Source organism: Medicago sativa, chromosome 6 (assembly GCF_051527215.1).
Source record: "Medicago sativa cultivar Bolivia chromosome 6, Bolivia_mono, whole genome shotgun sequence".
NCBI lineage: Eukaryota > Viridiplantae > Streptophyta > Magnoliopsida > Fabales > Fabaceae > Medicago > Medicago sativa.
In genome coordinates, this window is record NC_140754.1 from 8,832,594 (window position 1) to 8,844,675 (window position 12,082).

Consider the following 12,082-nt stretch of genomic DNA (forward strand, 5'->3'; position numbering starts at 1 on the left):
CGAATTTAGCATTCTAACAAAGTGCTTGCCAGAGTTTATGTTTTGAACTAGCATATCAAAATTTCAAACATTGTGACAAAATAAATGTCATTTCAAATGCTATTTCCAGGAAAAAAAATATATAATGTAGCTTGTAACAGCACTTTCTTAAGTATGATGATTTGTATTGACTAATAAAAAGTAAAATATAAATAACTATAAATTATATGCAAGCTATACACAGGATCAGAGTTCCAATCTATAATAACAGAACGATCTATTCTCAAAATTCGTGTAAACTTGGCATGGAAGATAAAAGGAAATCATTAAAATTTCTTCATAGAATCTGTGGAAAACTTTCCCTGCTGTCTTTAGCAGTAGATTCTGAATCAGCTTCAACCCTCCTAAACACTAGCTTTTGCTGAGGACGTTGACCGTTGGCAAGTACTGTGACTTCTGTGTCGACTAAAATTGTGTCCTCTTCCTTAAATTCTCCTCTAAGAATACCCTTTGCAAGTTCATTTTCCACATTTTGTTGAATCACCCGCTTCACCGGCCTAGCACCATAGTTTGGATCGTAACCTAAACTTCCAAGAAGTTGGATAGCAGGCTCTGTTACTCGGATTTTCATCTTGCGGTCAGCAACTCTCTTCTGCACGCGCTCCAACTGTAGTAATGAACATAAAAAGTGAGTCTTGGGATATAAAATAGCATGAAAAAAGTTTGCAGCAAATCTTGAATTTTTCCATTTAGTTATTATAATATACTATAGTTTTTCCATTTTAGTTCAAGTAGTATACTAATTTTTTTTCGATTTAGAATATACTTTTTTCAGTTCTGTTTGAGTCCCTATCATAAATATAAATATTAAACGGACTAAAAGCAAATAAAATGAAATATATATTAGAATGTATCAATCAGTGAGGAACAAATTACCTGCAATCTGACAATGCTACTTATTTGGTCACGGTCAAGAGGCCGGAAAACAATATACTCATCAACTCTATTCATGAACTCGGGGCGAAAAATGGATCTTGCAGCATCCATTACACGCTGCTTCATGTTTTCATATGCCGAATCTTTTGGCGCAGTGTCATCATCCGTGTTGAGAATGTACTGTGATCCCACATTTGAGGTCATGATGATGACAGTGTTGGTAAAACTTACTGTGCGGCCTTGTGAATCGGTTACTCTGCCATCATCCAAAATTTGAAGGAATACATTGAAAACATCCGAGTGTGCCTTTTCAATCTCATCAAACAAAATAACTGCATAAGGTCTTCGACGGACTGTTTCCGTTAGTTGCCCTCCCTCTTCGTATCCAACGTATCCAGGAGGAGCACCGATCAATCTTGAAACCGTATGCTTTTCCATGTACTCACTCATATCAATCCGAACAAGTGCTTCTTCTGTATTGAACATGTAAGAAGCTAGGGCCTTGGCTAGCTCGGTCTTACCCACACCTGTGGGGCCCATGAACATGAAGCTAGCGATTGGACGATGAGGATCCGATAGACCTGCTCTTGAACGTTGGATCGCCTCGGCAACTGCCTTGACAGCAGGATCTTGACCTACAACACGCTTATGGAGTTCGTCTTCTAAATATAATAGCTTCTCTCTCTCTGATTGTTGAAGTTTAGAAATCGGGATACCAGTCCACTTGCTCACAATTTCACCAATATCATTCCCAGTTACTTCCTCTCTCAACATAGACTTACCAGAGCTCATATATTCATGTAACTCCTTCTCTGCACCCTCGAGTTGTCGTTGCAAAGAATTTAAACTGCCGTACTTTAATTCAGCAGCACGATTTAGATCATACTCTCGCTCGGCCTGTAGAATCTCAAGGTTTACTCTGTCTATCTGTAAATATAGATACAAAAATGATCAGAATAGGATTTTCATGTTTCAATAATGAAAAATCATGGTTGCTGTAGAATTGAGGAATAATTTCTTGAATATTATTTCAAAAGTAACGAGAGTACAATCACTAAACTGTTAAAATATGATATATTATACCTAATGGGCCTGACTACTACTAGGATGAATACAATTTGTTGTATTAAATAAATGATTGTATTTAACACTCCCCCTCAAACTGAAAATGATGATCCATTCCTAGCTTTCACTAAGTTGGCTGAATCAAGGCACAGTAAAACCAGGAGCTCTGATAGCATGTAGAATTGGAGAATAATTTTCTAAATATTATTTCAAAAGTAATGAAAGTACAATCGCTAAACTGTTTAAAAAGGATAGACTACAGTATACATAATGGGCCTGATTAGAGGATTGAATACAACGTGCTAATAATTGCAAAATATACGATCATATTTACGACAGTAATATATTAGTGCATTGTTAATGCCAATGCATAATTACTAAATCAACATGTACAAGGGCACTAGCTCAATGTGACGAAATGTGCAAAAAGCTGCAACATAACTATCCTTTAAAAGTTCAGCTATTTATTGGATAACAAAATAAGAGAAGTTTCAGCAAAAGTAATAGAAATATGATGACACACCTCTTCTTTGATTGACTGAAGACGAGTCATAACAGACTTTTCATGTTCCCATTGCTCGGTAAGCTCCCCCTGTTTCTCTTTTAGGAGAGAGAGCTCTGTCTCAAGACGGTTTAACCTATCTCTAGAAGCCTTGTCTGTATCATTCATGAGAGATAGTCTCTCCATCTCTAGTTTCAAAACTGACCTATTAATCTCATCAAGTGCAGTGGGCTTAGAAGTGATTTCCATTTTCAGTTTAGCGGCTGCTTCGTCAACCAGATCAATAGCTGTGATTTATAAACATCTAGAAGTTAGCCCTTTATGAGCATCACGAAAGAGTTTACTATAAAAAATTAGCGGCTGCTTCGTCAACCAGATCAATAGCTGTGATTTATAAACATCTAGAAGTTAGCCCTTTATGAGCATCACGAAAGAGTTTACTATAAAAAATAGATGCCTATGAAATTCCCCAAGTTTTGTTAATATATCCACCAACCAAGAGTTTCTATTTTCAACTAGTAATTACTACCTTTGTCAGGCAAAAATCTCCCACTTATGTATCGATCTGAGAGAATTGCAGCATCCACAAGTGCAGTGTCAGAAATGCGAACTCCATGATGCAACTCATATCTTTCCCGCAGCCCCCTTAGTATTGAAATGGTATTTTCAACTGAAGGTTGATCAACATAAACCTGCTGAAAACGACGTTCTAGTGCAGGATCCTTCTCAATATACTTCCGATACTCATCTAATGTTGTTGCACCAATGCATCGCAGTTCCCCTCGACCAAGCATAGGCTTTAAGAGGTTACCAGCATCCATAGCACCATTTGTAGCACCTAGCATTAGGATAGATTAGAGTTGCAATCAAATTCAACATCCACATGTTAATTTTAAATCACTACTTACAGTCATCGGCAACAAACAGATAGAATGTTTCAAGGAAAAATACACGGGTTAAAATGCACCATCCAAGATCAGAACATTTATTGATCAATTGTGTGAGGGCAAGGTGGTCAAACTCGAGTCTGTAAACTCATGGAATCTCCAGACTCAACTAGTAAACATGTAAAGCTTGTTTAATATAAATAAACAGCTTAAAGTCTATATAATATTTCTGAACATTCATTTTATACTACTTGCAGAGTAATATTCAACATTCTAATATTCTTTAAACGACCAAAACCATCACAATTCAAAGTTTATGGAGAAATTCACAAATCACGAGATAGGTACACAACTCAGCACACACACAAAAACATGACAGGTTCAAAAATCGTTGGAAAAGTTGATAAATCACCACGTTCAAAATTACAATAGAGTAAATATTGATATGATACGACTATGAATCCCTCGTTGGAGCTGGATTCGACTCAGTTGAGCTAGGTTTCAGCTCATCCGAGACGGGATTCACTCGCATCATTAGCATATTAGGTTATTGCAAACAATGATGGGTTTGTTGTGCTTTCTAATTCGTAACCGCGTTTTCACTGGGAGCCATATAGTTAAGAGAAATTGAGGACTGTTACCTAGAGTCCTAGACCCTAAAAACAACTTTTACAATACAAAATAAATCAACTTTCAAAAAGTAGAAAAATTTGAAACTCATTACCTGCCCCAACAACTGTATGGATCTCATCAATGAAAAGTATAGTTTGACCATCAGATTCTGTAACTTCTTTAAGAACAGCTTTGAGCCTATCCTCAAATTCTCCCCGATATTTTGCTCCAGCAATAAGTGCACCCATATCAAGAGATATAAGCTGAAAAATCAGAATATCTGATCAATTTTACATCTACTCTGGCTAAGACATAACTCAAAAAGGAGACTAAAATAAGATAAATATTACAATCTCATAAAACAAATATATTGAATTAAGAGTAGAATTTGTAGAAGGTAAAATATAGTTTAACGTTATAAAAACTTAAAAAGCCAGTTATTCAACATTATTGTATCTTTTCTTCAATTCCAAGTGTTATTATCAAGGAAATTAGAACAGTCTAATTGGATAAATCGTATACCCTTCGATTCATCAAAGCTTGAGGGACATCTCCTTGAACAATTCTCTGAGCCAATCTGTGTAAAAGGCAGAGTTAGGTCAGTGTGCAGACCATATTAGTGAAAAAATTAAACTAAGCATCCAGACAAAAGCATGTTAGTATCTAACCAGCTCATGCTAAAACGATTCTGAAAAAAAAAAAAAAATAAACTGGACTTTTGGTAAAAAGACAATATTTCAATGTTATCAATCTCCATGCTAATTATTCAGCATGTTTACAACTTGTGAATCGCATCACTTGACTCGACATGCGACTATGATATTCAGTAAAAAGAAATAATGATAAATAACAGCATAATACGTTTAATTCAAAAAATATTCTAGCAGTAAAATGTTAAACAAAATTAAAACACACAACACTTAGGAGGGAAGAAGACCTAGAACTTACCCTTCAGAAATCGCAGTCTTTCCAACACCAGGCTCACCAATTAGCACAGGATTGTTCTTTGTTCTCCTGGAGAGAATTTGAATGCACCTGCGTATTTCATCATCTCTTCCTATGACAGGGTCAAGTTTCCCTGCTTTGGCCATTGCTGTCAAATCTTTTCCATATTTTTCCAAGGCTTCATATTTTCCTTCAGGATCTATAACAAATTTAAGTTGAGCTTAAGTACTACAAAATATTTAGAATAAAGTACAGCTTCTAATATATCACATGGAAAATTCAATCACATAAATTCACCTCCTTTATCAGCATAAATTTAAATTAAAAATATACTACATAAATATTGAAACTAAAATATAAGTTTGGAGAATATAGATATTATGAAACTAAAACAAACAAATTTTAATTAAAACGGATATTTATACAATAAAACATAATCAAATGAATATACAATGAAACACAATAGAAGAAGCATACATGTGAGCACAATGCGTCTTTCCACTAGTAGTAACTATAAAAAGAAGAAATAGTAAATGACCTTGATCAATAACTGATTGGCGTCCCCTTACGGACTCTATAGCAGTTTTTAGAGCTTGCTGAGATATTTGAAAATCTCTAAACAATATCTTCCCAAATCGCCGATCTTGGGCAAAACCAAGAACCAAGTGCTCAACTGATACAAATGAATCCCCGTATTCTTTCTTGAATTCCCTGGCTCTCTGAATCAATGCCTCCAAATCACGCCCCAACATTGAACCGGCTGATTCCCCTAGAACCTAACACAGTTGAATAAGAATTTATAATCAGTTTTGTGAGCTGCAGATATGGACAGTAGTTTACTCAACAAGTTAACACAATTCAAGGGCAAATTTTATAAGCATATTACTCCATAACCACGTTATGCGAAGATCCCATGTCAGTTTCATTTCAAATGTTAATTTGTTCCAAAAAAAAAAAAAACAAAACTCAATTTGTATTACTTCCTTACCAAGCTTCTGTGTTGTCCAGCTTGAATTTTACTATTTTCTCAAACTTCACTTCTACCATCAAATTATAAACTTAATAAAATTCCTATTTAGGTCTTAACTTTATAAACTTAGTCAATCACCTTGGGTTGGCGCTGAATGTGCTTGTCGGTAGCCTCCAGAAGTCGGGTGTTATCGACCCCAACCTTGGTAAAGATTCGGCGTGCAAGCCCATTCTTTTGCTCTAATAAAGCTTTCATCAAGTGCTCTGTCTCCACAATTTGATGCTTGTTCTCCTTTGCCACTTCGGGAGATGACACAATCGCTTGCCACGCCATTTCTGTGAATTCTTGCTGTGAAACCTGCTATTGCATTAAAATCCAATATAAACTACTGCACTTTGAAGATCCACCCAGACACAATTAGCATCACAAATGACCCGAATCATAAACAATTCCAATTTCCGCAATTACAAACGGAATTGAATGTTTAATTACTCAGACTTTGTGATATTTTTTATAGTTTCATACAAGCATATCTGCAATAATCAAGATACTTTCTAGTGTACTTAGTAGTATCACAATTAAAACTTAAAACATAGAAGCTAAAATAATCAAAATGAATTATTTGATTCATTAATCTGAAGTGATACAGAGAGATGTCTTTACATTCAACACACCTCAACTAACTAACTAACAAGTATTTATCATACAAATACTTATGCATACGTTATTTCTATAGTAAAAAAGAAAATAATATGATTATATGTATGTCATAAGCTATATTCATCAACTCTGTCAAGTACTTACCTCAGCAGATAAACTAAAATAAATTATTCATAAGTCAATCCAAACACATCTTTTATAACATAAGATAAACCCACACAAGCTCTTCCAAACACCCCATAAATGATAATATGAGATGATGACAATACATTAAAATATGACTTTACATTACAATTCTATAGCACTGCTATAACCACTATTTGAAGACCCTTCATTCTAAATCACATATCCCTGAACGAACACTGCTGGTTTGTTAACATTCTGCTATGCTATAGCATAGCTATATAACAAGTTAACAACACTTATCAAAATTACAACTAGACTACAATTTCAAGGGGAAAATATGCTAGATACATACTCTAACACACTTTTCTCAATATACTCTCTGATTGATTGAAATTCAAATAGGTCTCCCTAATTTGTTGAAATTCCAATGAGTCTCACTAACTTTACATTCAAATAATCAATTAGAAAGTGTGTTGAGAAGAGTTTATTGTACTAAAATGCTATAGCAACTTCATAACAACTATTTGAAAACACTTTATACTAAATCGCAAATAACCAAACAATAACAGTATGTTAAATTCCGCTACGCTATAGCACCACTGTATGACAACACTTCATGAAATTCCAACAAAGACTGCTCTTTTGAGGTGGAATTATACTAGCAACACACTCTCTTAACACACTTTTCTCAATAAACTCTCTAATTAGTTAAAAATCAAATACTTCTCTCTAATTGGTCAAAATTCAAACCGGTCTAACTTAATTTAAGTGGGACCTATATGATTCAGTGAGATTAATTTGAATAACCAATTTTGAAAGTGTGTTGAGGAGAGTCTCCTAGACTCTAAAGAGTGTGTTTATATCATTCCTCTTTCAAAGTATCTAATGTCAATGGTTTCTTAATAAAGAATTACATTATGAAGGCACAAGTGAATTATTTTACACTGTCATCCAACAGAAACCATGTATTCTATCATCCAATAGCAGCCATTGGCGGTGTAAAATAATTGTACACTATCCTGTCCTATGCACTATAATATCCTAATTAGAAAATAGGCTACTCATTGACAGTGTAAAATAACTGTACACTATCATCCAATAGATACCATGTAGTAAGCCAAATCACTTCACTACACCCCACTTTAACAGTATGACTGGAGAAAGAAATAATTGATTCCTATTGGATGACAGTGTAAACTCATTTTACACCGACAGAGCATATCCATTAAACTCTATCCTAATTTCCTATACAAGTTTTTACCTTTCCACTTGAATCTGCACACCGAACAATAAACTGTTTAGGGTTTCTCCTCATTCTCGAAAACCCATTTGAAAAAGCTTCTCTTTTCTTCAATGGAATCGAATTCAAGGAAGTGGGTTTCAATTGAGAGGTAAAAGACGCTTGAAACGGACCCAATTGAGCATTGTTTCGGTTCCGGGAAATTGGAACAGAATGATGAAGTATTAGACTTGAAAACGACGTCGTTGAAGCCATCGTCGGAGAATGAAAACTCCGATCAATTATGCGGCGATGAGAGAGTGAACAGTGAAAGTTTATTGAGAGTTCGAAACCATATGGTGAAGTGAAGTGTTTGTTGAAATGTGACCACGTTTGTTGGGTTTGTTATGTTCGGTGAAGAACACACTACTACCTTAAACTAGGTTCATACACGTGGCTTTCTTTTAATGGATATATTTTTGTTTTTAAATTTGAGATTCATAATTTTCTCAAAAATTGTTATGATAGATTCTTTATTGGGGAATTAGTCACTTTAGTCCCTGAATGTAGACTTTGTTAGTCAATTTAGTCCCTGAATGCAGACTCCGTTAGTCAATTTAGTCCCTGAATGTAGACTTCGTTAGTCACTTTAGTCCCTTAAATTGACCATGCAGGGACTGTTTTGCATATTATCTGCATTCAGGGACTAAATTGACGAATCGTTCCCCATTCAAGGACTAAAGTGACTAATTCCCCTTCTTTATTTAAAAATTGTCACGAATAATATCGCACAAAAAAAAAAAATGATCGAATGTTTGTGTAAAATGATGTTATATGGAAAATGCATGTTTAGTAGTCTTTAGTTTAAATCTAAACAATTGTTTTAGTAATCCAAATCGGTAGATTTATGCGATTTAAAGATGGACGAATTACTCCTAGTCAATGGCAGGTTAGGTGAGCGATATTACACTCGAAAAAGTGTTAGACAGTTTTTCTCAACATAAGGTCTTGAAGACATCTGACTTAGGGTGTGTTTGGGCTACCTTTTTATTAAGTTATCTTCTAAAATTAATAGTTGCGCCAAACAATTTATCCAAAAATATTAAAGAGCTTATTTCAAATCGATAATAGAAGTATACAATGAGGCATTTAGGTCGTGCCTCATGTTGTAGCGCCACTGGTTGAAGAAAGTGATAAGCACGGAGGCATGTTTTAAGGTAGGTAGCACATATTAGACTATATCAATGGATCACATTGTGAAGTATAAAGTTGATTTTCGAATTTGGGGAGCCGTGTACCCCCTTAACGACAGAAAACTCACATTTTAGTTGGCACACAATCAAACTTAAGATATTTGGGCGTTTTGACCTTTTCCATGGAAGTCTTACTAAAGTTATAGCATAAGTCTGGCGTTGTGCATCCAAACATCTTCGACCCTTATGGAGGTCCATTTCCAACCCAGTTTTTTTAGTCAATAAAGGGTTCAGTTGGATGTGAAGGCGATTTGATTCTGTATAAAGACTAATCTCCTGTTTATTGGTCTTCTTCAACTTATTGTCTAACTAAGATGCTTTATTTGCTAGCTTCTTCAACTCCTTCTTGATGCACTCCTCTTCGATCAACAATTTTGTTATCCTCATTATAACCTCATGTCGACGACTAAGTATCCTCGTTATGAGTAGGTGTCTTTGAAGTCTTCTTTCTCTAACCAGAACTTAGTCAACCAATCAAGCTTATCATAACCAAATTTGACAATATCTTTATAACCCAGATATTCCCCCGTCATGTCACTTAGCGGGAAGGCTATCCAGTTGTAGACTCCACGCAAAGGAGAAGAAATGTCGGCAGCGTTCTCAAGAGAAGACATCAACAATATTAAGCACCTTATTTCTAAAAATATTAAGCATCTTATTTCTAATCAACAATATAACTGGACAATGAGGCATTTAGCTCGTGCCCCATGTTGTATCGATACTAATTGAAGAAAGCGATGAGTACGGAGGCACGTTTTAAGGTAGGTAGTGCATATTAGACTATATCAATTGATGAAGTAGCTCCTAACATTGTTGTTGTTATCGTTTTTTTTTTTTTTACTATTTTACTAGATTCAAAAATTAGTCTCTACATTTGTTACGCAAAGAATACATATTTCATACCAGAAAAACAAACAAAATGAAAACTTTTCATTAAACAATTACAATCTTTAAAAGTGGTTATTTTAGAAAAAGTGATTATTCCAAAGACTACACTGTCTTCATCTCCATCCCCATTCAGCATTCACCACCCATCTCTTTCATTTCCACTGACTCACTCTGTTTTCATCTTCCATCTTTCAACGCAGAACCAAAACGTTCAGCGTATATTGCATCGTATGTTACACCTTCAATTTCTTCTATAAGAGGAATCATGGTCCTATTCCCATCGTTGAAGATGTCAACATGTTCATTCACTCTCTTCAATAATTTTTTATTTTTTTATTTTTGTTATTTATTAGTATTAAACTATGAATTTATGAAATGATTAGTAAAAAATAGCGGATATATGATAAGATACCTTATCGGTGAACTTACAGCGGATAGTTGATAGTTTAGAGCAGATAAGTTAGCATATTGAATTTGTAGTGGTTAAGTTAGTTTATAAATAGGCTTAAATGCGTTTTTGGTCCCTTAACTATATTTTTGGTATCACTTTGGTCCCTTAACTAAAAAAAAAAGATTATTTCAGTATTTTATCTTTATCTCTGTTACCTGTTTTGTTCCCTTCCGTTAAATAAATTCAAAAAAATTCAAAAAAACGTTAGGGTTCACGATTTTCATCATCAACAACACACCAACCCAGATTTTGGGACCAAAACGATACCAAATAAATACTTAAGACCAAAAAAACATTTAAGTTTTTTTTTATCATCTTCTTCATCTTCATCAAAATCTGTTGGAACAAAATGTGTTTAACAATGAACCTTAAAGAGTTTTGATGATAACAAGGTATTAAAAATTGTAAATTGGACTAGCTAATATTTGTTCAAGTGTACAGGACCATAATTATAAAGTTACATCATCATTGGTTCTGAATGAGCAAATAAAGAGCAAAAGAAAATGAAGCTTAGATGATTCTGAAGGCAAAGCGCTCATGAAGTCAAGCTGCTCCTGAAGAAATACTGCTCCTGAAGAATAGTGCTTCTGAAGACAAGAGGTCCAGAAGCCACATCATCAGAAGCTGAAGAAGCTGCACCATCAGAAGCTGCAGAAGCTGCTTCATCAGAAGCTGCATCATCAGAAGCTGCCTCATTAGAAGTCATTTCACCAGAAGCTGAAGATCAACTGGATTTGCAAAACATTCAAAGATTGAAGAATCTACATTGCAAAAGCTGTCTATTGGTTTCGAAAACACAGCAGAAAATCAGTGGAACATTGCAACGGTTATTTCAAAGGTGTTTGAAGGCATGTGCTTGCAATTTGGACGAAAGCGTTGACATTGTACTATTGTACGAATTGTACAGCCACGTTCTCCACTACTCTGTTTTGTGTCCACGCTTCAAGACAAGAAAACAGCTCCAGAATACGGTCTCGCCTGCATATATGTTCCTTTGGATAAGGAATGGATTTCAAATTGGTTCTTCATAGGACAACAACCAAATCAGGCAAAAGATCATTGGTGAAAGATCAAGCTTCAACAACGACTCTTTGGTGTGCTGGCAATTTCACAACGTCTCTTTCACACCTCTATATAAAGGAGTGAAGACCTAAAGATTTGGTAATGCAAGAACGCTAAACGAAAGACTCATAACATTTTTACAAGTGCCAAATCTCTGCTGAAATTGTTCTGCATTCACTTAGAATTTCTGTGTCTAAAAGTCATATATTAGAAATTCTTAAGTCCATTGAGTCTGTATCTGATTTGTATTGAGAGCACCTCTGATTGTATATCAAGTGTTCAACCTTAAACAATTTTCTATGTAATTTTGTTTAGTTAGGAAGTCTCTTGCAGTTGTGCTTGAGCAGGAAGTCTCTTGATTGTGTTCTTGAGCAAAGGAAGTCTCTTGCTTGTGTGCTTGAGCATTGGAAGTCTCTTGCTTGTGTGCTTGAGCATTTGTAATCAGATATTACTCATAGTGAAATCTCCTTGGAAGTGCAAGGGGGACTGGACTACTTCCGGATTGTGGAAGGAACCAGTATAATTGC

General features: G+C 35.0%; 1 protein-coding gene across 2 annotated transcripts; it reads right to left on the bottom strand.

The window, feature by feature from the left end:
- Positions 1–70: 70 nt before the first annotated feature.
- LOC146912577 (chaperone protein ClpB3, chloroplastic-like) lies at positions 71–8,279 on the bottom strand. Of its 2 annotated transcripts, none has more exons than XM_085722139.1 (10): positions 7,944–8,279; positions 6,035–6,253; positions 5,465–5,702; positions 4,930–5,125; positions 4,504–4,558; positions 4,094–4,244; positions 3,012–3,320; positions 2,504–2,769; positions 916–1,842; positions 71–646 (listed from the first exon to the last, which is right to left on the bottom strand). In XM_085722139.1, exons 1-10 carry the CDS (start codon positions 8,175–8,177, stop codon positions 317–319), a joined length of 2,925 nt encoding a protein of 974 aa, XP_085578265.1. In that variant the 5' UTR covers positions 8,178–8,279; the 3' UTR covers positions 71–316. The 2 variants fall into 2 exon arrangements, with proteins under 2 accessions (XP_085578265.1, XP_085578264.1); XM_085722138.1 differs by having other exon boundaries at positions 6,035–6,256.
- Positions 8,280–12,082: the final 3,803 nt, after the last annotated feature.

Excerpts from the sequence above, each read along its gene's own strand:
- LOC146912577 (XM_085722138.1), bottom strand. The coding sequence starts at position 8,177 with ATGGCTTCAACGACGTCGTTTTCAAGTCTAATACTTCATCATTCTGTT. Across the intron at positions 4,245-4,503 it reads AAGCTTTGATGAATCGAAGG|CTTATATCTCTTGATATGGG; the intron begins GTATACGATTTA and ends CTGATTTTTCAG. Across the intron at positions 1,843-2,503 it reads TTCAGTCAATCAAAGAAGAG|ATAGACAGAGTAAACCTTGA; the intron begins GTGTGTCATCAT and ends CTATATTTACAG.